This window comes from Eschrichtius robustus, chromosome 18, assembly GCF_028021215.1.
Source record: "Eschrichtius robustus isolate mEscRob2 chromosome 18, mEscRob2.pri, whole genome shotgun sequence".
Lineage (NCBI taxonomy): Eukaryota > Metazoa > Chordata > Mammalia > Artiodactyla > Eschrichtiidae > Eschrichtius > Eschrichtius robustus.
In genome coordinates this window covers 7,969,227-7,996,526 of record NC_090841.1, presented here as the reverse complement: position 1 = coordinate 7,996,526, position 27,300 = coordinate 7,969,227, and the positions used below count along the sequence as shown (strand labels likewise).

Below are 27,300 nucleotides of genomic sequence, written 5' to 3'. Positions count from 1 at the left end.
AGAATTTCCCACAATGCTGGGAATTCCCTGGCAGTCTAGTGGTTAGGACTCTGCCCTTCCACTGCAGGGGGCATGGGTTCGATCCTTGATTGGGGAACTAAGATCCTGCAGTCCACGTGGCCAAAAAAAAAAAAAAAAAAAAGAATTTCCCACAGTCCTTAAGAAGAAACTGAAAATGCAAATGAAAAATTCCATTAAATTAGTATAAGTTTAAGCTAACTTTTAAAGGTGCAGTTTGGAAAACCTTATCTGTTCCAGTAATTCCAAGGTGGAGGTCATCAATTCCTTCCTCACCTGTTGGCCACTCATAAGCACCACATGCATAAATAACTCCACAGAACCAGATTAAACATAACTGACTCCAAAAGTTGCCCAGCACAGATAGGCAAGAACCTCCTGACCACAGGATCTCTAGATAGTCCTACTCAGAAGATTCCTCCTTCATCCCCTCTCCTTGCACGGCACAGGCTCAACTCTGCAGCTCCACTTAGCTCTTTCAGAAGAGCTTTATCAGAAGCTGGCCTCCATCACCCTCAGCTTTCTCCTCAGTGAAGCAGAGCTGGCTCTTGCTAGGAGGAAGCAAGTAGAAGAAGGGTCGGAGAACCCAGATCCAAAAGAAAATTCAAAAAATATGCTCAATATCAGTAATAACTAGGGAAATGCAAATCAAAACCATAATGAGGTAACACTTCACACGCATCAGGATGGCTATTACAGACAAGAAGGAAGGAAGGAAGGAAGGAAGGGAGGGAGGGAGGAAGGAAGGGGGAGGGAGGGAGGGAGGAAGGGGGAGGGAGGGAGGGAGGGAGGAAGAGGGAAGGAAGGAAAGAAGAGAGAAAGAGAAGGGAGGGAGGGAGGAAGGACAGAAGTAAAGAAGGAAGAAAGGAAGAGGGAAAGAAAACAGCAAGTGTTGGCAGGATGTGGAGAAATAGAAACCTTTGCGCACTGTTGGTGGGAATGTGAAACGGTGCAGCTGCTGTGGAAAATGGTATGAAAAATTAAAAACAGAATTACCATATGATTCATCAGTTGTATTTCTGGATATGTACCCAAAAGAATTGAGAGTAAGGTCTCAAAGACATATTTACACATCCATATTCACTGCAGCATTATTCACAGTTACCAAAATGTGGAAGCAACCCAAGTGTCCATCAACTGATAAAGGGGTAAAGAAAACGTGGTGCATACACACAATGGAATATGATTCAGCCTTCAAAAGGGATGAAATTCTGACACATGCAACAATGTGGACAAACTCTGAAGACATGCTAAGTGAAACAAGATAGGACAAGTACTGTACAAATTCACTACATGAGGTCCCGAGAATAATCAAGTTCATAGAGACAGAAAGTAGAATGGTGGTTGCCAGGTCGAGGGGATGGGGTGGATGTGGAAAGGAGGAAGTAATGTTTAATGGGTGCAGAGTTTCAGTTTGGGATGATGAAAACGTTTTGGAGATGGATGGTGGTGACGGCTGCACAGCAGTGTGAATGTACTTAATGCCACTGAACTGTGCGCTTAAAAAAAAACACAACCGGTTAAAATGATGAGAAAAGAACTAGGAGGAAGGGGAGAGGAAGGGGTGAGGGAAGGAGGAGAAGAAGTAGGAGTTGGAGGAGGGTCCCTCACAGGTAAATTGAACGGTAACGAGGAACACACAGGACTGGATTTAGCACGTGGAGAGCTGGGGTGAATTTCCTATTCCGTGGGCGGAGAAGACAAGGGGAGCGATCCCAAAGGAGCTCAAGAGATGCGGCTTCGCAAAAGTAAAATGAAAGCCAGGAAGTTCTAAGGGTGTGGCACAAAGCTAAGGCTCCCACTCCCCACCTTTGGGCAGACCTCAAAGGCCTCAGTGCAGAAGTCAGGGAACGCGGAGGGGGGGGGGGGGGAGCCTGCAGAGGCCATTTCAAACTTAAAGGCATATCTTAACTGCCACTCCCTCCATAAGGCTCTTCTGATGTCCCAAACCAGGCATTCTCAACGCTGGCCCTATCCTCGCCAAGGGGGCAAAAATTGTCTCTTAGAGGTGAAAAAATCTTATTCTTTCTATGCACCAAGCACATAAGTGCAAAGGGCAAATTCACACATACGCGGTGTATCTATGGTATCAAAATTTTATGGTGGGGGGTTGGTGATTAGGGGGGGAAATATCCAAAGGAGAGGGAGAGGGGCAAAAACACAACCACGCAAAGGCTGAGAACCACTGCCCTAAAGCTGGGGGGCTCCGGGCTGTGGCTCCATCCTCCAGGCCCGCACAGCCCTCTGGGCTTCTCGCACAGCTCGAGCGCGTGTGGTCCGGCAGGAGAGCACGCGCGACCTCACCCCTTCCAGCTTCCGCGGCCGGGCACCCAGTCGGCCGGGTCGTCGTCACGCTCCCTGTCACTGCGCGCGGCCGCACGGGAGAACCGCTCCAGCGCGCACGGGTCACGAGAGGGTCCCCCGGGGAAGGTCCCCCACGGGCCCCCAGGCTCCCCGGGCCCCCGGAGCCGGGGGCGGGGCCGGCTCTCACGTCGGGGGCGGGGCCCGCGCGACGCGCTTCGGCCCCGACAAGCCCCGCGGCTCCGCCCGAGCCTCCGCCCGCAGCCCGGCTCCTCCCGCCGCCTCCTCGGCGCGCTCCTCCGAGGTGCGAGCGCGGCTACGCCCAGGGCGGCGAGAGAGCCGCCGCGGCCGCGGAAATCTGTACACACCGCAGCGCCGTCTTGCTAGCCGGGTCTCTGTGGCGCAATCGGTTAGCGCGTTCGGCTGTTAACCGAAAGGTTGGTGGTTCGAGCCCACCCAGGGACGAAAGAGCTTGTTTTCCTGGAGGGGGACTCATTTTAAAACTACAACTCCGAGATTTTTAATCAAATAGGAGTACGACACTGCCACGTTTCTAGGACAGAGGAAGACAACGTCCCCTTAATAGTATTCGGTGCCCAACGCAGTGAATCCAAGAGCCACACTGCTGCCGAACTGGGAGCCCGTGGATTGCTAATTCTAGTCCTACCGAATATCTGGGGGAAACGTGCATATATGCTTCAGGAGACCTGCCCAACATTGTTTATCAACAGCAGACATTGTAATGGCAAAAACAAACAAACAAAAAACACTCAATTGCCCATTGACAGGTGAATCAATAAATACCAGTGGTTTCTCTCAGAAAATCTGATACCACCAAAAAGCAAATGTAGTTATTCAATTTTGCCATATCTGCGGCCAAAAGGATTTGAGGAGCAAATGCAGATGCAAAAATGCAAGAGGAGACATCTCAAAGTCAAAGTATGTGGAGGCACAGTTATACCAAGAAACTATTTGCTGAATTAAGCTGTGTTACAGCTTTTGGATCAAGGACTTGAATCTAGGCACAGGCCTTAACGTTTTCTTTAGATTGCTGGCAGATTTTTTTCTGAAATTAAACTCAAGCAGAAATTGTTTGTATGGGTTCCTGTTAAAAGGTCTCAAATGACGTATTTTCAACTCGTCTCACAGAAGACACAAATATTTTTCAAGCAGATGATTTGCATATGACTTTCTTTTTTTCTGATTTTATTGAGAAATAATTGACATGTATACCACTGTATACATACGAGTTTCTATAAAGATAGAGAACCACATGATAATATGATAACATGAAGATGTAATTCATTTCTGCCAAGATTGAGGTCATGTGGTAGGTGCTTTTTCTCTGGGATGTTCTTATCAGGGATAGAATTTTGAGACCTAGAAGAAGGAATAGTTGATTGTCTCACTAGGGTGTCTCCTAGGGAATGCCTTGGCAAATGCTGGCTGACAATTATTTATCAAATTATGGTTGATAATAAAATATCCTCTACTGTCTCGTTAGGACCCCTCAGGAAGGAGACGCAATATTGCACTTATGGTGGAATTCCAGACAGAATGACAGATAGCCACCCCAAAAAAATATTCTTAGGTAGGGGCCTTTCTGATGCTTCTCAAAATTCCAAACTTGCCACCTACACTTAAGGATAGCTTACAGTGACACAGAGAACTATATTCAATATCCTATGATAAACCATAATGGAAAAGAATATTTTTAAAAACGTATAAAAAAAAGAATGTATATATATATGTATAACTGAATCACTGCTGTACAGCAGTAATTAAGACAACATTGTAAATCAACTGTACTTCAATTTAAAAAAAGGATAGCTTACAGTGGAAATAAGAAACGGGGAGGGGGTGGCAGTGGAATTATGTCATAAGATCATTTATACACTGTTGAAATTGAGTCTCACATTTCAAGATGAAGAAGATGTAATATTTGCTATTACTGAAGTGATGGGGACTTAGCATGTCCTTCCACCTTGAAGCTGAGTATATTTACACTAGGTTATAAGCTCCTTGAGGGAAGAGACCATTTTCTGTTATTAATGATCAATTTAGGGTCCAAAGGATTTCCTTCAGGACACAGTTCAAATTCTTGAGTTTAGCGCACAAGGGCTTTCATGATCCGCAGCTGTGTCTCCTGCCCAGTTTCCGCATGAGACCTTTTAGAGGTTATAAGCACTTACCAGGAGTTCCTTGAATGGCCCAGGCTGACTTACACCCCCTTCCCGGCCAGACACCTGTCCCTACACCCCGATGTGCCCCTACCCCCCCATTCTGCTTACCTGGGTAACATCTGCTGAGGAGCTACCCCCTCAGGAAGCCTCCCCTGACACTGCCTCCGTCTGATTTAGAGGTCCATCCTCCACGCATGCATCACAGTACCCTGAAACCAGGGAGTTACTTGTCCCCTGCACAGGAATATGACCTCTTCAGAGTAGGAACCATGTCTCCGTTCATCTAGCACAGGCCTGTCCCATGGCACACGCTCAGGACCAGAGCAATTCCTGCCTTCTCGGGGTATGTGGTTAACAGAGACCGACAGTCAGATAAAAATGCATATGATGAAGGGTCAGCATGAGAAACACAGAAAAATGTTCCCAGGCCTTGAAGGAGGAAGTCAACTTAGATGGGCTGGACGGTGTCTTCATGGAGGATTTGAAATGACCCTGAAAGATCTGGACAGGCCAGAGGCAGAGGAGGGGTATCTAAGGCTGGGGACATTTCAGGACAAGATGAGGGAATGATGGGGGTGATGGACAAAGTGTACTTAAATAGTGAGCAGTTGGGGGGGAGGGGAAGAAAAAAAAAATAGTGAGCAGTGAAAACGTTCTTAGCTTGTGGAAGGGCCCTGAAGACCAAGAGAAGAGGCTGTCCAAGAACAGTATGGCGGTTCCTTAAAAAACTAAAAACAGAGCTACCATATGACCCTGCAATCCCACTCCTGGGCATGTACCCAGAAAAAAACATGGTCCAAAAGGATACATGCACCCCAATGTTCATTGCAGCACTGTTTGCAATAGCCAAGACATGGAAGCAACCTAAGTGTCCATCGACAGAGGAATGAGTAAAGAAGATGTGGCACATATATACAACGGAATATTAGTCATAAAGAAGAATGAAATAATGCCATTTGCAGTAACATGGATAGACCTAGAGACTGTCATACTGAGTGAAGTAAGTCACAGGAAGAGAAATATCGTATAATATCGCTTATATGCAGAATCTAAAAGAAATGATACAAATGAATGTATTTACAAAACAGAAATGAACTCACAGACTTAGAGAATGAACATACGGTTACCAGGGGGGAAGGGTGGAGGGAAGGGATAGTTACGGAGTTTGGGAGTGACATGTACACACTGCTATATTTAAAAAGGATAACCAACAAGGACCTACTGTATAGCACAGGGAACTCTGCTCAATTTTATGTGGCAGCCTGGATGGGAGGGGAGTCTGGGGGAGAATGGATACATGTATATGTATGGCTGAGTCACTTTGCTGTGCACCTGAGACTATCACAACATTGTTAATCGGCTATACTCCAATATAAAATAAAAAGTTAAAAAAAAAAAAGAGAGAGAGAGAAGAGGCTGCACTTTACCCTGTAGAGTAAGAGAGTCACTATTAAAGGTTTCTGTTTCAGGACAGAATGAAATCTATTTTAGGTGGTTGGGTTGGCAACAATGTCAATAAGAAATAAGAGATCAGAGGACAGTTTAGATGCAATTATATTTCAAAGGAGACGAAGTGACGCTCTGGGCTAAGGTGGGTAAAGGAAAGGAGGCATGGATTAATTCAAGGGAAGCCTGGTCAAGATTTAGGGATTGAAACAGGAGGGAAGTTTGAGGGTGAAGCCCGCATTTAGAGCCTGGGAGACCCAGAAAATGGTGATACCATTGCTTGATGTGGGACTTTGGAGGGGTCTTAAAGAAACCTTGAAATTAGAAAAATTATAAATTGTCCATACTCTTAGCTTTCCTAACTTGTGGCCTGTTCTCCACCATGGGGTTCATCTAGAACCTAGTCTCAGAAACAATCTTCGTTTTAAGTTAAACTTCATTTATATAAGATAAACTTCCCAAGAGACTACTTAGGGGTCCACAGAGCCCTATGAAAATCTTAATGGGAAGCTAAGGACCCTCTCCCCAGAATGTACACGTTCACAGAGAAAATCTTATTTACAATGTCCAAGAGAGTCACACAGCCCCTGGAGTAGAGTTCTTGGCCCCCAGATTTTGAAGGCCCGGCTTTGTATTTTATTTATTGGATTTGTATTCTAATTACTGATAAAGATCATAAAGCATGTCAAATCCAAAGTGTTTAGGTACGGAAAAATTACTAAACTGAAGATTTTAAGGTAACACAAAGAACTAGAAGAGTCTAATAGTATTGACAAGTCGCAAAGAGAAGCCAGTAGCCAATTTCTTTTCTTTTCTTTTTTTTTTTTTGCTGAGCAATTAATTACATATGTAAAATTAGTAATAAAGGACTTGAGACTAAAAAAACTGCCTTGAGGTTTTAACATTTAATGCTTTATTGTTACAGTCTGGAGCTACTGGAGGTACTAGCTGTGAAGTGCTTTAACATAGTGATCCTTCCAGGGTCCCTTCTATAGGGATTTACACCATCACCAGATACCAATTTGTATTTCTTTCCTTGGGAGTTATTTTAATGACACCAGCAAACTATCATATTTTAGTCACCCCCTCATAGGAATTGAGCCTTTTTTTTTTTTTTTTTAGTAAAAACAAACCAAAAATTATTGTCTGTCAAAGATGACTCAAACTAGTTATTCCTAAACAAGTAAATCAAATACACCTTAAAATAAGGAGATCTTCAACTACCTTAGTAATAAACTGCAAAGTAGATCTTACATTATTATATGCATGTGTGAGCATAATGATAGTTTATTTATACTTAATTATCCAATATATTCACTTGTATAAGAACATAGGCTGGCTTGATAATTGGAATTCACTATAATACTACTACAGAGGTGAAAATCTGCAATGGATAAGAACTAAATATAGAACTGAAGTTTTAAATATAGAATTTCCCTATTAATTACCAAGCACAGGGATGCTTTACAGTAACCACAAGGTCCATATCAGTGGGACTCCAGTTTACAACTCAAACATCTTGACATCCTGCTGAACAGGCCCCGTTTACGTTGCCTTGGGGCTGGGGGAGTTTTAAATATCAGGTGAGTTGTAGACACACTTGAACTTCTCAGCATATTTATATCATCTCTGCCTCCAAACTCAGTGGGAAGGTTATAATAACGAGAAAGCTGGCAAGAAGGGTGCTTGATCAAGCTATTAAGTGCCTGCAATAACTAAACAGAAAATGCATTTTCATTTTGAGATTTGAAGTATTTCATAGGAGCTCCTTTTCTCCTGATGACCTCTTGCTTCTGTGGTTACATTTAATCCCCGGATTAAACTTCTCCAGTACCAGATTTATCATCGCTTTGGCGCTTTGCTGTCTTGCAGAAGTTAAGCGCCTTTTGTGGGTCTGCTTTACTCAGAAGCATCCTGTAGTGCCTGTCAGCCACCTTTACCTCTTCTGTGGCTTCCTGAGGGAACACGGGTGGGGAGAAAGGGGTGAGGAGCTCCTGGAGGTGAAAAGCAAAGCAGGGCCAGAAAGACAGTCACAGATAAGCTCACTGAACAGGCCTGTTTCAGAACCACCAACTGTATGGGGCTCTTTACCTGCGGCAGGAGCGCCCACAGGAGGAGATGCCTCTGGAAACGGCTCAGAAAAGGTCATTAGTTTAAGGTCACTCCTTTGGGATGCTCCCTCTAACCTGCCAGCTCGATTCCGCCGTTCCTCCCCTGCCTCCCCTTCCTCCCCTGCCTCCCCTTCCTCCCCTGCCTCCCCTGCCTCCCCTTCCTCCCCTGCCTCCCCTTCCTCCCCTGCCTCCCTGCCTCCCCTGCCTCCCCTTCCTCCCCTGCCTCCCCTGCCTCCCCTTCCTCCCCTGCCTCCCCTGCCTCCCCTTCCTCCCCTGCCTCCCCTGTCTCCCCTTCCTCCCCTGCCTCCCCTTCCTCCCCTGCCTCCCCTGCCTCCCCTGACATAACACATATGGACACGGATCACTGTCTTTGGCCCCCGATTCTGAGTTTGGAAAAGCTAGTCCATTTTGTGTTGTTTGCATTTGCGGTACCCAGGAAAACACTAAGATAACTAAACTTACCGCAGTAATCATTTCACAATATATGTAACTCAAACCATTATGCTGTACACCTTAAACTTATATAGTGCGGTATGTCAATTATATCTCAGTAAAACTGGAAGAAACAAAACTCTAATAAACTGTATTCTCACAGCTCCACTGAACCGTCCTGGCTAAGTTACCAAGGATGTACATCCCTGTTACCAAAGCCAATGTCAAGTCTCAGTCCTATTTCTCTACTTCCCAGCAGCACCCGACAAATCAGCAGCAGATCTGATAGATCTTCCCCTGATTTTCAGGACACCACTCATCTGGTTTTCCTCCTAACTGCCCCTTTTGTTCCCCAGAGCTGTTTTAACTCCCTAAATGGCCCCATCCTATATCATGGCATTAAATAGGATCCATGCATTCATAATTCCTAAAAGAGTATCTCCAGCGGCGCCCTCTCCTGAGGCCCAACACTGCAGATCCACTTTCCTATTAAATTATCTCCACTTGGAAGTCTAATAGAGATCTTATGCTTAACGCATCCAAAACTGAATTAATAAATTCTTTCCTTTAAATGTTCTCCCTCCCAAGTCTGTCCCATCTCAGTAAATAGCGCAACCCATTTGTTCAGGCAACAAAATCTGAGATTTATCTTTGCCTCCTCTTTCTAGCCCACCTTCAGCCATCAACACGACCTGTTGGCTCTGCCTTGGAAAGGCAACAGTCCAGCTGTTTACCACCTCCACAGCGGGTCACCCTGTCTTAACTGAGACTGTTATAGACTAGCACTTCTATTTCTGACCAACTGCATTCTCCACGCTTCGGCGATCCTTTAAAAACTAGACCGTGCTATTCCCTTGCCTGAAACCTCCCAGTGGCTTCCCGTTTTTCTCAAGCATAGACAAGGTCTTTACTATGCTCCACAAAGCCAAACGTGATCTGGCTTCTGCCACCCTCTCTGATCTCCTGTTATAATTCTCCTTCCCTTGCCTCACTCTACTCAAGCACGCTGGCCTCTTCCCTGTTCTCAATCATGCCAAGCACCCTCGCTCCTCAGGACTTTTGCTCTTCCTGGAATGCCCTTCGTCCAGTCACGTGGCCAAGTCCCTAACTTCACTGAAGTACCTGCTCAAATGTCACGTCCCTCCAAGCAACCTTCCAAGTCCACTCAGTCTAAACTGGTCCTCCCATCATTCTCCCACTTTTCTCCATAGCATTTAGTGCCACCTGACATTAGTCAATTGTCATTATTTGAAGAGTCTATTATTTGTGAATTTGCCTACTTGCCAATATCTATTTGTAACCCTAAAAATCAATACTTGCAGTGCTCTTGTGGTCATTTATGGACATGTACACAGCAGTGAAAAATCTGAAACCCTTGCAGTACATTTGGTCCATGCCAAATATCAAGGCTCTTGCTATTTGGTACGGATCATTTGGCGTGGACCAAATATGCTCATGGACATTTTGGGTAGGACCAAATTTCAAGGACCATTGGCATGGACCAAATGTCTTATGGACACTTTTTGTCCTTTTTGTTGGTTATTTCACTTGTTTAAAATGGCCCCCAAGTGTGGTGCTCAAGTGCTGTCTAGTATTCCAAAGTGCAAGAAAGGTGTGACGTGCCTCATGGAAAAAAACATGCGTGGGATGAGTTCCATTCAGGCAGGAGTTACAGCGCTGGTGACCTTGTGTTCGATATTAATAAATCAACAATATATATTACATAAGGTGTCTTTAAACAGAAACCCACAAAAAACAACATTTGTTGATCAGGTGACAAAAATGTTGTGACCAGAGGCTCACAGGAACCTAACTGTATTCCCCCAGGAGCAGTGGTCCAGCATTTGCTAATTCAGTGTTTGTGGTGACTTGATACAACAGAAGTACCGCAAATAACAGGAGTCAACCGTATGTATCCCCTATTACCACCCAACATTATATATTTACCTCCTTGTTTAGAAGGCAAATTACTAAAAGGCAAGAATTTCCTTTTATTTATTTAGTTTTATTGCCTTATATCTGAGGTTTACAACAGTGCTTGGCACTCAGCAGTAATCTAGAAATAGTTGAATGAATAATTAATAACAAGGATGGATAAGCAATTCCTCAAAGAAACTCAACTGGCCAATAAAGTTACAGAAAATATTCAACCTCACTAATAATCATGGAAATGTAACCAAAACCAGCCAAGGTTTTTTCCCCTTCAATGCTACTACCTGGTGTTGGTGAGGGTTCAGCAAAGCCATGCAAACAATCATTAAAAGACTATAAAAACGTGCATATTCTTTGACCCAGAAATTCCACTCCCAGAAAATAAAACCTGAATCTGTGAGAATTTTTATCAATAAGGATAATTAACAATAACAAAACAATACAAATCACCTCAAAATGTAAATTGGTGAAACAATGGTAATACACACAATGTAACATTATATAGCTATCCAAAAGTTGTCAAAAACTAAGATGGAAAAATGCTCTTTAAACATTAACACAGATCATTAACAAATAGGTACAACAGAATCTCATATTTATTTCTTAAAGTCTAAATGTATAAAAATAGGAAAATGTTTGCAGTAGTTATTACCACTAAGTGTTAAGATGAATGCTCCGAAATCTTCTTGGTGTTTTCCTGTATTTTCCCAGTTTTTCCTTACAATAAACATGACTTTTTACTTTTGCAATCAGAAAAAAAGGGAGGGGGAGGTTTGGGAGTAATTTTGACAAATCATTTTTGCAGTACTGAGTCCCTAACAAAGTATTCTCCCCCAAGACTGCCACCTTCAAACCTTAGCAACTCTGCTACTAACTAAAACCACTATAGCAGTGGTGCTGTTTGGGCACCCAAACTTTAAATGAAGCTAGAGGTAGAACATATATTAAGTTCAAGCACTGTAGTAACCACTCTATACTCAGTCCCAGCTCTACAACTTACTAGTTCTGTGCTGTTTCCTTGTCTGTTAAAAGTGATGAGTACCTTGCTCATAGGAACGTTGAGGTTTAAATGAATTAATGTTTCATTTATAGTAGAATCCAACATAGGCAAGCCTTACATGCACTGGCTATTTCTCCCAAAATATAACTTAGATGGTGTCCCACTTTGGTTACAGAAATAAATGTCTTGGGGGAGAAAGATGATACTTATAATGTAAACTCTTAGCACATCAACACAAAAATACGTTACTTTTTCCTGTTACAGATCATTTTTTTGATCACCTAACATTATATAAAGTTCTAGTAACAAGTTTCCTGCCATCTTTTGTAAAGAGAGAAAGAGGAAACAAGTTGTATGAGGGGAGCTTACATTCTACACCACTCTACTGGTAGAAGACACAGGCTTAGGCTCTTATGTAAGACCACAAAACCATTAGCAAAACAGTCATGTGTTCATGTATCATATACAATGACTTAAGTTTGTATCAACTAGTGTTCTGCCTGAACCAACATAACTAAAATTTAAAATGTAGAAATTTAACATACCCAACTGTACAAACTACCAGAAACTATAAACTACTTTTCATTTTTAACATTTTGAAATCCTCATTCTCCTACAAACACAAAATGAAGCCAACAAGGAGGACAAATTCTTCATCATTTAATTTGTGAAACAGATCATATGCTTTGTGGGCATAACCAAAGGTAAAACCTTCAGTAGCTTACATTTTGTTCATGACAAGGCCAGTGTGTAAACACTACCTGAAAACATAGTAAATTTTTCCATGATTAATAATAAATATTAAACTAAAAAGAGTTAACAAGCATTCAACAATTCTCAAACAGATAGTCATCAAAATGAGTGAAGTCTAATGTGTCACTTGCTAAAGAATTTAACGCTGAAGTAGAAAAAAACTCATCAAAAATATCAGTCTTCATGGGATTTTCCGAGTTCAATGTTGTAACATAGGCATTATTTGTGAGTGAGTCTGGCTGAACTTTGCATTGATTTTTCTTGGTGGGGCTGCAGTAATTATGGTCCTGTCTCAGATGTATGTCTTGGGGAATATTGTTTAATTCACTAGGTACTGGTGCTGGGATATGATTATCTCCCATTTCTAAGTACCTAAAGTCAGCCTCCTCATTTTCTGAGAGCTCTGTTGAAACAACAGTTGTAGGGGACAGTAATTCTGCTAAAATTTCTTCATGAGTTTGACTACTGTATGAGGAAACACTAGGAACTGTGGCGCATCCAGATTTACTATCGGCAATATCAATTTGATGTTGTAGTTCTTTTAACAAGTCTTCTATTGATTCACAATCATTTGGAGATCCACAATGGGACATATGTTCTAAATTTTCACTTGGAAGTGTTCCATTTTGAGGGGAAGACATAAGAGCAGCTAATTTCTTCTTTTTTGCCTTAAGTTTTTTAAGAAGTTTTAGACGAAGTTTATGAATCTGACCCTCAACTGAGTCTCCATGGTTTGCTGAAGAAACACCATTTTCATTTCCATGAGAACTGTGGTTGAGGTGAGCTCCATATGAGGCGTTTTCACATTTCTTCAAAACTTCCAAATCACCATTACCATTAGCAGGGAGAGGAGAAGCTGTGCTAACCGGTGATGGATGGCTTGGTGCAGGATTACTAACTGGAGGAGGCTTACTTGCACACCTATGAGCTTCCCTGGATGCCCAGTTACCCTTTTGTTTTGTACCTTTAGTTTTAAAGCCACCAAAATTACTTGCCCCCTTAACTGAAGGCTGCAAATCAGTTATAGTGTTTCTATTATGAGCTGAAACACCAAACGGCATAAAAGAAACACCCTTGCTTAATAAGCCTTTAACCCAACTTCCCACAAATGGTTTTTTCTGATTTTCTTTCAGAGATGGATTCTGTGACGGCTTAGCTGTTACGGTTTGAGAAGATGCTGCAGTGTCTTTTTCCTTCAAATCAGACACCTGAGATGTAACATGTCGTTCTGGTTTTAATTTCTCAGTTTTTGGTAAAAGAAATTGTTTTGAGGGAGCATCCTTCTCTAGGGCAACTGTACCCTCAGTTTCTACTGACTTTACTCTCTGTGTAAGGTCAGTAGCACGAATATCATTCACAGGCTGAGTAACTACAGTATCTTCTGTATTCAGCTGTACTGATGGCACATTTGTATTTACAAGTTGAGATGAACAGCTTAAATCCACAAACTGGTCTTGGGTAAGCTTGTCCTTGCATGGAGCCGATACTAAAGCAGCCATTAGTGACTCTTGCGATTGCAAAGTATGTGTTTTGACAACCCCTGCATTTTCTGCCACAGGTTTATTTTCTAATAAAAAACCTTCAGAGTTAACCTGTATTTCTTCAAATGTCAAAGGTGAAATATTCTTGTCGACCAAACCTTTCAGACCTGGAAATAAATGATGTTCAAAAGTTACGGCTTCATCCTGTGAAAGAGTATTAGGAGCAACTGACACATTTGTGGGGTGAGTTCCTGAGGACATTTCAGCTGAGGCAGCACCACCTACAGAACACAATGCTGGAGATACTTGATTCTCATCTCCGAAAGCGTGTTGATCATAAGTCTTTTTAAGTGGGCAGCAGGCAGGTGCTTTATCTGTCATTTGGGATGTTTTTCTTTCCCAGATAACAATATGTATCTCTGAAGCAGGAACTTGAAATTTCTCATGCCTTTCAGAACATGGGCCTTTTAAGTCATCACATTCCAGCCAACTTCCTGGGGGATGGGGAATGAAAGTGAAAGATGTTAGACATTCAAAAAAACCACCATCCTGGGTTAACTTTCTTCTGGCCTTTTTAACCGCTGTATCACTGGATATCCACCAAAGGAGAATGCTTGAAAACATGGCCTTATCCTTATGTCACCATTTTTCTCTGCCAAATGTTAAAAGTCCGTATTCGGATAACAAAAGTTATACAATAACATCCAGAAATGTGAAAAATTGAGGTAATGTTTACTCTTTTCTAAAATGCCCACAGAAATCAAGACAGAAGTATCTTTAACTTCTGGAACTTAGAATACAGTACAGTATCACCTAATATATCTAACAATATTAGAAAATAGATTAAGTTTTTCATAATATTATAAATTTTCAAGATAAATGAAGCTTGTTACCTCAAGTACCAACACTTAATTCAATTCTTATTTTATTTCTTTTTGGGGTTAGAAAAAGCAGCTTAAGTTTTTAGGTGTCTGCTCTTATTTTATTTCTGAGCTCCTGTTTTGTCATTTGTCAAGTAGCAATGAGATGATGGATGAAGGGAAAGAGGTTAATGCCTCTCTACACACCAAAATATCCCAAACAAAACCATCTGTTAAGTTTATGTGGATACACCCTTATAAACTATCTGAACCCACCACTTTTTATCCTATACCCATTAAAACTTTGAGAATATTTTCTTTGCCTAGGTCAGTGGTTCTCCACCACACATACACATTAGAATCATCTGATTAATATTTGGGCTGAATTCTCAGAGACTGATTCACTGGTCTAGGAGAGAGCCAGGATGTTTTTTATAAGCTAACCACACAATTTTTATATGCTGTCAAAGTTGGAAACCATCTAACCTCTTCTACCTGAAGCAGACTTTTCTTTCTCTAGAATGCAATAAAAAAGTAAAATAAATTTTTTCAAAGTGTTTTTATGTTATTGAGAACCACTTCCCCACCCCAAATTCTGAAGTAGGGTAAAACTTTAAGGTAATAACTATATTTATAACACGAGTTTCAATTTGCAAAGCGCTTTTATAAACACGTTATTGTGTCATCTAACCAAACTATCCCCAGGAAGAAAATATCAAATATGAAAAATTTCCTAACAATAGTAAATGGAAAAATAGAACAAAATCAAAGTGACCCCTTATCAATGAACTGATATAACACTTTAAGGAGACTGGGTTATCTTGTCTAAGACAAAGTGAACATCGTGAGGGGAAACAAACTCAATAATAAACCACATTAAGTATACAGAAGGGAAAAAGCAAAATTCATGAGTAGTTAACCTTGTTAACAAAAAAAAACAAAAAAGCAAAATTCATGAGCAAAATTCATGAGTAGTTAACCTTGTATTGAAAAGTTTAATTATTTAAATAAAGGCTTTACCTTGACTGTAGCTATTAGCAAACTATGGATTTCAGATATTCTACTTCACAGTGAGAGAAGGTTACAAAGTCTGTAATGTCTAAGAGTCTTAGAAATAGATGTTTACTTTTATTTATATTACTAACAATTGCAAAGTCAGCAAAACTTATTTTATTTTTGTTCTCAACTAAAAAACCTCCAGAACAATGTACTTTCTTTTTAAAAGAAATACAAGGTTATAGATCTAAAAACTCAAAATTGCCACCATTTTTTATACTGAACATGTATTACTCATATAATAAAAAAAAATGAAAGCAAAGGCATTAAGTGAAAAATAGCAAACTGTAAACCAACAGTAGTGTATCACCTCAATCTGTCTAAAAAAGAAATATGCATATGCATGTGTATACCCATAAATATGCTAATATAAATAAGCAAAGTTAAAAGTTAGGAGTGATTCTAAAGTATAGTGACGGAATAGAGGAGAGGGGCAGAATAGTAACAGGCAAGGACAAGAAGAGAGAAAAAAGAGCCAAGGCAAAGTCTGCCTTAAAAGAACAAACTACAGTTTAGTCTCCATGCCTATTATCATAAAAGAAAAACGTTTAAACACTTACCATCAGCATCTAAAATCCATGTTATAAAATGATTATTTGCTTGGTACTGAATTACAGAAGTTATTTGATAAAGACAGCCTTCAGAATGAAATGAATAGTGCTGCAAGTCATTATGCGGTAGGCCTTCCACAAAGTGCAACATGAATATGAGAGATACTCTGTGGGAGAGAAAGGTAAGAGAAGTCAAACAAATGTAATACCATGTGTCTGGTTATACAAAAGATGGTCTGAAGCGAGTAAGTCACACATAACGTTTTCAAGGCCAACTGCACTGATTTTTCTTGAGAACCTCCAGATGTGTGCCTTAATTAGAAATGGAGAACTCACTCTAAGAAGAATGTAACAGTAAACCCGTCTCAGAATGGTATCACTGACAGTTGGAAGCCATCATGCAATAAGGCTCTAACACAGACCATTAAACAAAAATTGCTCTGTGAGCCGTGATGCTGCTTTGGCTTAAAGAAGATCTCTCGGAAACTACTTCGCAGAATCAAAAGAAAAAAATCCAGACCTTTGAGAATTCTCTTTGGCATCAAGTGCCCAAATTAACTGCCTTTGTTAGATGGGACAGGTGATATGTGAAACAAAATAACAAACCTAAGATATTCAAACAAACATTTTAAAAACCCCAACATGCTAATACTTTGGCCTATTTCTCTCAGTTTTCTCAGGAAGTAGAGAGACCCATCAAACTAAAATTTCTACTTACGAAAAGTTTATTTGTGAGGAAGTAGAGAAGAAAATATAACATGATGGTTGATTTACTATAAACTTCAAGACATCCATAATTTCAAAAATACATTTTATTATTACAGTAACATGACAAACCAGAAAATAGAACCCAAAATAGGCCTCAAATAACTAAATTTAACAAAGCTCTCAGGATTTACAAAAAATGTTGAATACCTCTTCCCAATATTTAAACAGCTGTCAAAACTTCCTTAGCTTACCAAAATTTATTCAGCTGAAATAAACTTGAATCAATGTCCAAAATGCAGATTATTCAAACTGACGAGAGATAATTTGTAAATTATCCCTTGTCAATCTTTCTGTTAGAGAATAATCAAGTCTTTAAAACTTAAGTACCGATAAATAAGAAGTCCTGCAAAACTGTCCATAACACTAAACTCCCATTGTTTTTTGCCACACATTGATCTGAGATGCCACTGATTATATAAAATGTACCACTATGAAAGAAGACTGCCAATTAAACTATACCACGCCATCGACTTTTAGATGTATTCCCATTTCAAACATGTTAAAAGGTGAAACTGTGTCTTTGAATCAGTGATCCACAGTAAAACCAGAGATTTACTCTCACAGCTGGATAGGCAGGCTTTAGGCCTCTTCAAGTATTAATATTTAGTTCTTTTGGCCTCAAATGTTACCTTTTCAATATATTTTCTGAGGCTAGCTACTAAAACATTCTCTTTTTGATCCCTAGACTACACAATCTTACTAGTTTCTATGTGAGTTTACGCGTGGAAAAGGTTAAATAGGCAGCATTTATTTCTTAATGGCATAATTTTAAAACAGTACAACTTAGAAACGCTGGCTTCTTGGAGTCAACAAAATAAAGCATATGCCTCCTCCTTTTCTAGTTTATTTTCCTTTCTACGTCTCCTAAACCCTAAAAGTCATGGTATTTTCCTACCCATAATTCCAGCTTGTCTCACTTCCAGCCGCTCAGGTGAGGGTTGAAGTTTACCTCTAGCTTGGCAATAATAGATTTTGTTCTCACACTTCTTCCTACCCACAGTACCTTGAGTGTCAAAGACAGTGCTCAGAGCTGAAGAGAGCAAGTCAGGTTCTGACTCAACCATAAAAAACTGGATGGGACAGGTTAACAGAACTGGAACCAAGAGTCACAAGAGATTTCAAGCTACGATCCATTTGTACTCACCTCCCTAACATGAGATTCAACTACTCCTATTGTAAGGATCTACCCTCAGGAAGAGAAGAAAAAATAGGAAAGAGAGAAAGCAAGCACAAGGGAACTGTGCTAGCTGCCCTGCTATGCAAGTCAGCAGGCCACCCTGAGTCAGCTCCACAAAAAGTAGCCAGTCTTGTGCTAATGGCCTGGAGTACAAGTTTTTGATTTTCATCCCAACTAATGTAATATAATCATTCATATTTTAGAAAAAGCATATTTAACAATGTGCACATATGTACTTCTGAACTGTAATAATGTAGGCTTTAGGCAGAAAACAATCTGCAAATGTAATTTTTAAACCTCATTACATTTTAGATCTATTATACCATTGTTTGAATTTGCAATATGACAAAAAATGAAAAATATGAGTAAAATTAGGTGCAATTCAAAGAATTAGAATTCATTCATGTTAATTGTAAAAAAGAAAATATATCTTTAGAAAAAAATTCAACTGCTCGGGAATTCCCTGGCTGTCCACTGGTTAAGACTCCATGCTTCCACTGCAGGGGGTGTGGGTTCAATCCCTAGTTGGGGAACAAGGACCTCACATGCTGCGTGGCCAAAAAAAAAAAAACTCAACTGTTCAACAAAGGTTTACAAACTGTGTTTTCTGAAGGTGGTTCAAGGATCTCACAAATAATGAAACATTTCCTGCCAAACAATGAAGACTTAAATTAAGAAACATAATTTTAACTATTTTTTATATCAGTATTCCATCCAAAATTTGTAGGGGAGAGTGTAGTTTATTTATGTTTTTAAAAAGTCTGAAAATCATTGTATTAGACAGTTTAACAAAGCTCTCTCTATAAGCACAGAGCAGAAATGTCTTATTTCAATTCTCTCTACTCCCCTATCTTTTAGAAATAGTTGTTTAAAAAACAGATCATTGTTAAAACTTTAAGTAAGTAAGCTTTTCAAATGACAATCCAGGATAGTGTATGACCAGATTCCTAAAGGAGATCGTGGCAGTAATGAGAGGTTCATTTCAAGAGTTTGTGAAGTAAAATTAAATCACATTCTAAGTCCATGTCATCATGCTCTGGATATAATTCCTAAACAATTTATTCAAATTTACTTAAAGAAAAGTAGCAGATTTGGACCCACTAGATTTATCAATGGACTCTTTTCCCAATGGGAACATATAGAGATGGAGATTACCTGAGACAAGGTGTTCAGGGAACACTATTAGTTTTTAGAATGCTATAAGATTGAGTTATGCACGATATCATGGTGGACCTAATTACTTTTAAGTTATCCCTAAAAGCTATATTAAATTTGCTTCTAAATTCCATTAGATACCAACAATCAAGTTACACAAATTTCAAAGTAAAAAAATTACCAGGGACTTTATAAAGACCTTGTCATTTAAAATTTAAGTGAAATTTTACATACTAGTTCAATTTACTTTTGAATACAGTAAATGTCCAAATTATAAATTCTGCTTATAAATTGGCCCATTCATTAGAACTCTAAACACATTTCCCATTGAAACACTGTCTGGATACATTTCCAGATCAGAGCATGAATCTTTAATGTAAGTAAAGCAACATATTTGTATAATTAAAAATTATATGTTGCAATGCAACAAATTAATAGATTAAACAAAATAGTAGTGAGTTTATCTTCAATGCTAGGGCTTGAGAAAAAGCACTATAAACTGTTATAATTATATATACCAAGAAGCCTCAAGTGATCCAATGATCCAGGGCAGGATGACTTCCAATCCTGCTGCCCTTCTACCTCATCACTAAGGAAAGCACTTCAAAAAAAAAGGATTCCCTGGGAATTCCCTGGCGGTCCAGTGGTTAGGACTCTGTGCTTTCACTGCCGAGGGTGCGGGTTCAATCCCTGGCTGGGGAACTAAGATCCCACAAGCCATGCAGCACAGTCAAAAAAATAAAAGTGGCGGGGGGGTGGGGGGATTCCCTCAAGACTTAAATCTCAAAGCTTGGACCCCAGACAGCCTATGGACTTTTGGTTAAAGGTATCTCCACTGTCTACCCAATCAAATGCTATCAAATGATAGTAAAGGACAAAAAAAGGTAATAAACCAAAAGGACAAAAAAACGGAAAGGAGACATGAGCAAAGGAGAAGACAATAAATACTCAGAAGACAAAAAGCAAACAGAAAAATGGTAACTTAGCAGAATGAATGAAGTGATGAAATAAATGCTACAGAGTGGGGATACTGATGAGAAGAGCTTATATGCCCCCAAAGAACCCCTGAAGACTCAATATTGATAGGCAACAGATGTTGAAGAAGGTAGGGGTAAGGCCCTGGGCTGAATACTGAGATAGTGACCACAAGTGTGTATAAAGAAGACTCCCATGCAGCAGGCCCAGGGAGGAACCAGTGTAGATTAGAACCCTGGAGCAGGAGGATAAAAGGCAGCCAGAAGAGAGGTTTCCAGAAAAAAAGGGGGAGGAGAACTTAAAAAACTGTGAAGCATTTGAGTGTTTAGAAAATGTATTAATGGGTATTTGAAGAATTTGGGGAAAAAATCACAATGTATATATAACAAAGCAAGTGAAAACACAGGCCATTAATAATTCCAGGAAAAATAAAGAGTTATAAAAGAAATGAAACATAACCACGTATCCTGCTTGGCTGGAGAGGGAATATATGCATATTCATAACAAACAATAAGTACTGAAGCACTGATTTAACCAAAAATGTAATCATATTGGAAGGACAGGGAGAGGTTAAATAGAGATGGGGCCCAGGTGTTGGTGTAAGAGCCCTTAGTCCTCAACTACTATAAAAGAAGACTATATAAAGGTGGAATAAGTTCACTGTTTTGAAATCTCAAAGTAAATACTACCTTAAAGGTTTAAAAAGCAGATGCCTGGAGATGGGGTAGGAGTGGCACTGCTCTTTTTTCCTTTTAAGTCTTGGCACTATTAGATTAACTGAGAATTTATTACTTGGATGATAATAAACCTTTAGGAAAGATTCTGAGAGGTTTCTTGGCACATCCAAGGGCATCAGAAAAAGGTTAAGAAAAGGTTAATGTCACTGGTTCTTTATTACATCAAATTAAACCTCAAAACATTTCTTTTATGTAGAGATAAGGGCAACTGAAAGCAAAGGTTAAAGAGGAGGTATGTGTGTGAGTGTATTAACAAAAGAGAGACAAACTGCCTAAAATGGAATTTACCTGTGAGTTTTTAAAGATACGGGGCTTCTGATAACACTGGAAAAGATAACTCTGATCAGTCCTCCCACTGAGGAAAAAATAGAAGAGCCGGCAAAATATAAAACAGATACATCTGGTCAAGGGCAGCAGAAAGCTTACAAAAGGATGAAGAATTAGCAGGCCGAGGTCTGGAAGAAGATGGAAATTCAGACAGATGAGCCTATGGCTCATCTCTGAATCATCTTAGTTCTTGAAATTAGATTAAGGACATCCCAGAATTCTAATGACTCCAGGCACTTGGCAGAGGTGAGAAAAATGGAACTTTAATACCCTTAAAGAGAGAAAAAAGGCAAAAGAAGGTAAGACAGTAGGACAGTGGGGTCAGACAATCACCCTAAGTCAGCTCTGCAGTGGTATGTCGCCTGAACAGCTTGCTTATTGGCCAGAGTTCCTGATAGAGAGAAGCATTTTGGCAATTCACAAACATACGTTAACTCAAACTTCTGAAAGTAGGTTGTAGTCATCACTTTCAAGTCTACACATTAAAAAAAAAAAAGTAAATCCACCTTCATTTTGTTCTAAAAATAGTAGGGCAATTTAAACTCACTTTTCTAAGACCATTTTTCTTATCTGTGACTTATTGTTGCAATTGTTACATGGACCAAAATGGGCAGCATTAACTGGGTGCCACTCAGGGATGACGTTTGTAAAGGTGACCAGATTCTTCATACATCTATACAAAAAGAAGACACAATTTTGATTAAGTTAAATTCATTTATGTTAACTCAATCAACATCTAAAATAAAAAGGTACTTTCCTTTATTTGTTTATTCATACTTTCCTATTTCCTCAAATCAATATATCAATGTTCCTCCCGAAACCTACTCTAGTAAAGCTCTCGTAAGAACTCTCCACATTAATTACCTATAGTTTTTCAGCTATGAGATGAAGAAAATGTTAAGGCAGAGTTTCTCAAGAGAAATACCATTGCTATTTTGAGCTGGGTTATTCTTTGCTGTGGGGCACAGTACTGTGCATTGCTGGATGTGTGGCCTCATCCCTGGCCTCTACCCACGAGATGCCAGTAACAGCCTCCAGCTGTAGCAACTAGTTATCTCCAGACATTGCCAAATGTCCCATGGGACAAAATTAGCCCCTAGTTGAGAACCACTGTTCTAAGGCTTTCAAATTTATTAAGAGCTCATCCCTTACTCAAAAAATTCACAATCTGGCTATCCATTATTGACAACCTAAAACAAAAAGGGGCATTTACAAATATATACAATCAGGAATAGAGACAACTTAATTATCGTGATCCTTAAAGTATAAGAATATCAGCTGTGAAAGAATATGGTTTTCACAGTTTACACAAGTCCTAAATTTGCACTTTAGCCTGAATACTTGATAGCAATAGGCATCTAAAAAGATGATCTTTACAGATGCACACTGTACCTCAAATAGATTCGCTTTAGTATTATCTTTAAAAGAGCAATTATTTATTATCGAGGAGACACCACCTTCTTCTCTAAACAGTAACAAATACTGGTAAATCATAAGTGAGATAAGCACAGGCCATTAGACATAGATCAGGGAAGCTAACATTTTAAAAGCAAAGCCACAGAGGTATCAACAAATACACTGACTATATTTCTGCTAAATTCTTAGTTCTCAAAGATAAACGTTAAGTAAAGGCTCCTATTTTTTAGTTAATAAAAGGGAGTTTGTCTCAGCAAATAAGGGTTAATGCTCCACATGACATCTAACATTTCTGAGCACTTACTATGTACAAGTCACTGTGCTAAGCACTCATGTACCAAACAAATCGAAGTGGCAGGTACTATTCTTATCCCCATTTTACAGATGAGGAAAGTGGCAGGTACTATTCTTATCCCCATTTTACAGATGAGGAAAGTGAAATACATCAGATGATAAATGACAGACTTGAGATAGGAATTCAGGGAGTCCAACTCCAAAGACCATGTTTTTAACTGCCTCCAGAACATATCTTCTAAATTAAGTAAAAGCTGTTCAACGGGCACTAAAAACAGCAGCACAAAAATGAATGAGTTTGCTGGGTATTCTTCCACCAGATTAAGTGAAAATAGTTTTAGTAAAATGCCACTTCATTTTAGCTTTTCCTCTATAACTCCTTTTACTTTTAGAACAAAGAACTTAAAAAAAAAAAAAAAAAAAACCAATGGCAAACCCAAGTGGTTGGTGGCTTCTGTGCCTTGAGCTCTCAGAGTTTTTTCTATACAGCTCCAAAATGCACTTATCACCTTGTATTCAAAGCCAACAGATCAAAATAACGACTAAGGCACTGGTCCTCTATTATGTTCATATGTTATTTCTCTAACTAACTGGTCTGAATTTGGCCAGAATAAAGATTACTTCTGTTGAGTTCCTGGCACATAGGATATGCTCAATGAAAAGCTGTCAAACAACTGAGATGGGGATTTTGGAAAAGCTATAATGAAGCTGATTTTAATCATCAGGCTTGTTTATGTTATTTATATTATTTAAAATCCAGGTGGTGATTAGGCAGTATACCACAGTGAGCAGGAAAGTCTTAGAGAACAGAAAACCTAAACCTGAATTTTGCCACTTACTAGCGTGTCACCTTGGGCATCAATCTAACCCCTTTAAAGCTTCAGTTTTCACATTGTCAAATGAGGAGAAAGTCAGATAATTTATAGAAATTAATGACAGAAGACCCAGAAGCAGGTATTTGTTCTCATACTCACTTACACAACATTATTTAAGTCCTAGGTATGAGTGAAATGCTAATTCTTACTCTGTTCTAGTACTTTCGAGCTAACTGGTGAAAAAACAAATGTTTCCTGGTTCTGTAGCTTGGATTCCCTAGAGTGTTCTCTCAGTCCCAACTTTCCTCAACTGATCCCTAAATACCTAAAAGTAATCTCAATTAAGATAATGAATATCTAAAGTAATACTTTTCTCTTATAGTTTTATTTAATAACTTGGAGAGACTCCAAATTTTCTAATTTACTAATAGTTGACTTTCAGAAAAGAGGAAAGGCCAGCCAGCCAGAGACTTTCTCATATAGGGACAAAGTGAGGGTAGCATGCCTGATGAACTTTCTCTCCCTGACTCCTCTTCTAAAACCTAATTTCTCTCCTTATTTATGTGGTAGGTGTATGGAGGCAAAATAAATTTGCAGCTTCTTTCTTCTCCATGTTTCCTTCCAAGTACCAATCTCAGGGTCATGCACAACAATCATGATCCCTCTAATCCTCACCTAGAGGCATCAGGGAAGTAGAAAGTATGGCTGAGACAGTTCACGTGTGGAAAGATTCTGGTGATGGCTGGTCTTTCATGGGACTAAGGGAAGGAATGGGAAAGCATAAGTTACCTCTGAGGACTGCTACCAGACTCTGGGAGCCTAAAATCAAGTTTCCATGATGCTAAAAACAAGCAAACAAAAGCCCTAGTCCCTAATATTGGAGTAAACAAAACACACATAGTTTTTCAAAGAATTCTAAGAGGTATTCTTACTCAGCAGGGAATCCAGAGGGGAGGGGAGTACAGGGGAACATGCTACGTTCCCATTTGTCCCCACTTCCCACTAAAGAAATTCTTAAGAAAATTCCTTCTAGTAATCTATCAAACCATTTTTTTTGTACTCTTCTAGTATGAAGAAGCAAGCAAATTGCAATTTCTGAGGCTCAAAATTTTCCTTTTAACCTTAATGGTGGAGAAACTTCAATATATGGTGGGAAATTTTATCAAGGGTAGAGAGAGCAGTGCTACAAGTGGAAGCAAGTTTTCTTCAAATTTTATTACTTGGAGCCATTTTCAATAGAATGAATCCATTTTAAAAAATAGAAAAACTAACCTGTTTTGATATTTGTGTCCACAGTGTGAACATTCAAAATTCCAAGAAAAAGAATATGTGAAGAGGTTCTCAACGTGGGGTTCTGTCTTTAAGAGCAGGGGAAATGCAAACACAGGGCTTTCCATATCACCTTGAAGAAGAAAAAAAAAATTATTGCTCTTAATTAACTGAAAAAAGATAAACCAAAATTACAAATTGTTGTCTTTTCTCACTATATTCACAGTGTGAATATATGTGAATATGTATGTATGACAGAGTAAGTTATTCACAGTTGGGCAAGGGAAGTTTTCAAAGCATTTTCTAAAAATGTCCATCATACAGATTTAATTAACACTCAGTATCTTTCATTCGTCTTGGTGGACACTTATGAAAACTTCTTAAGACAAAAGATAGAAAAGGCTCATACTGTCTCCTCAGATCTTTTTAGGCTTTCTCTGGGAAAAAATATCCTCAGAACTATAACAGCCTTAGAGTATTATAAAAACAAAGCAAAAATATGTACAGGTTTGTTTGGTACAGATACTAAAAGTAATATGACTGGTGAAACACTGTACGATAATAATTTCAGAGCTGGACAAAACCATTAAAAAGCCATCTCTATTCTGACTCTCTTGTTCTACGTGTGGTGAGGCCATGACAAACCAGGCTTAGAGGACCAGATTCAAATCTCCAGACTCCTTACCTACTACTCTTCTTAATCTTTTAACAATTAAAATTAAACTTCAACAACTTTAAGGCTAAAGAAGATCTGAATTTTGTTGTCATTAAAACAAAAACCCAACTGTGGATTCTGTTTTCCAATTTAGAGACCAGCAAGCAAGTTAGTAGGAGGATTTATATTCTCCTCCTACATTCATCCTCCAATTGGTTTCTCGCCTTCCTATCCTCCAGGGAGCTTAGATGCTGCCTCACTGATTTGGCCTGAGAAAGAACCTGAGTCCTTCTCTCCTCTCCCTCCCCTGGGACAGTCTCACTTCCGTGGTTCAGTTCTCCCCCTGGCCTGGAACTACAGTTGCCTGGAACACAGCCAGGAGGAGTCACCTTGGCAGGACCAAAAGGCAGAACAGTGGGTTTTATTGCCTAAGCACACTCTATAAATATCGGTGGTCACAAAGGCTATTTTAATAGTCACCTTTGTGGTATAGTCCCACAGCTACTTTTGTACAAAAAACATAAAACTAAAATATTTTTTATAAACAGAAATAAATACAAATCAATCTCCTAAAAATGAACATATGCAACATCATATGCATAAACAGTGCATAGTATAGCATGAGTTTGTAATTAGTTATCAGCCTTTAAATGCTTACTCTATTGTAACTAAATATTAAGTGAAAAAGTAAATAATTTATATTTCATAATGACGACATAGAATCTTTAGGTCTAAAAATACATGAAGTTTTCAATGAATCAAAATATCATGAAAGAGCTCAAAACACAGTTAAATAAGTCACATGATTACAGATCATTTTAGATAATTTACATAGCTCCTAAATTGATCTTAATTATTTTTCCTTTGATTGTAAGTTTTATGGGTATAAAGCATCCTATTAGAGAACATTTAATGCCAATGCCTAATTCTAATTTTTAGAACCTCCAGCCTAAATTAGTTAAGTGGTTTGTTTCTTTCTTTCTTTCTTTCTTTCTTATGGCTGCATTGGATCTTCGTTGCTGCGCTCGGGCTTTCTCTAGTTGCGGCGAGCGGGGGCTACTCTTCATTGCGGTGCGTGGGCCTCTCATTGTGGTGGCTTCTCTTGTTGCGAAGCACAGGCTCTAGGCTCACGGGCTTCAGTAGTTGTCGCACACAGGCTCAGTAGTTGTGGCTCGCGGGCTCTAGAGCACAGGCTCAGCAGTTGTGGCGCACGGCCTTAGTTGCTCCGTGGCATGTGGGATCTTCCCGGACCAGGGCTCGAACCCGTGTTCCCTGCATTGGCAGGCGGCTTCTTAACCACTGCACCACCAGGGAAGCCCTAGTTAAGTGGTTTCTTTGCCTCTAGTACCTTATCCCCAACTCCTACCCAACTACAGATCTTCCTCATCTTATAATAGGGTTAGGTCCCAATAAACCTTTATACTGTAAGCTGAAAATATCATTAAGTCGAAAATGCATTTAATACACCTAACCTACTGAATATCACAGCTTAACCCAGCCTAACTTCAATGTGCTCAGAAAACTTAACATTAGACTATAGTTGGGCAAAATCATTGAATACAAAGCCTATTTTAAAATAAAGTATTGA

At 39.5% G+C, this 27,300-nt stretch overlaps 2 protein-coding genes and 1 non-coding gene across 8 annotated transcripts in view; 1 reads left to right on the top strand and 2 right to left on the bottom strand.

Moving 5' to 3' along the window:
* ALOX5AP (arachidonate 5-lipoxygenase activating protein) overlaps positions 1-2,501 on the bottom strand; it is a 75,867-nt gene extending 73,366 nt beyond the window's left edge. For all 4 annotated transcript variants that reach the window (XM_068526840.1, XM_068526841.1, XM_068526839.1 and 1 more), the window contains exon 1: positions 2,323-2,501. The gene's annotated coding sequence lies outside the window, so the exon portion shown is untranslated. The remainder of the gene's footprint in view (positions 1-2,322) is intronic.
* Positions 2,502-2,710: 209 nt separating this feature from the next.
* On the top strand, positions 2,711-2,784 carry TRNAN-GUU (transfer RNA asparagine (anticodon GUU)). Its single transcript has one exon. It is a non-coding gene; the product is annotated as a tRNA-Asn (tRNA).
* An 8,186-nt stretch (positions 2,785-10,970) lies between these two features.
* The window catches only part of USPL1 (ubiquitin specific peptidase like 1), a 39,272-nt gene continuing 22,942 nt past the window's right edge, over positions 10,971-27,300 (bottom strand). For all 3 annotated transcript variants that reach the window (XM_068526872.1, XM_068526873.1, XM_068526874.1), the window contains 4 exons: positions 25,061-25,190; positions 21,811-21,936; positions 16,134-16,291; positions 10,971-14,151 (listed from right to left, as the gene is read on the bottom strand). In XM_068526872.1, coding sequence (XP_068382973.1) covers positions 12,251-14,151; positions 16,134-16,291; positions 21,811-21,936; positions 25,061-25,190 — 2,315 coding nt within the window. In that variant the 3' untranslated portion in view covers positions 10,971-12,250. The remainder of the gene's footprint in view (positions 14,152-16,133; positions 16,292-21,810; positions 21,937-25,060; positions 25,191-27,300) is intronic.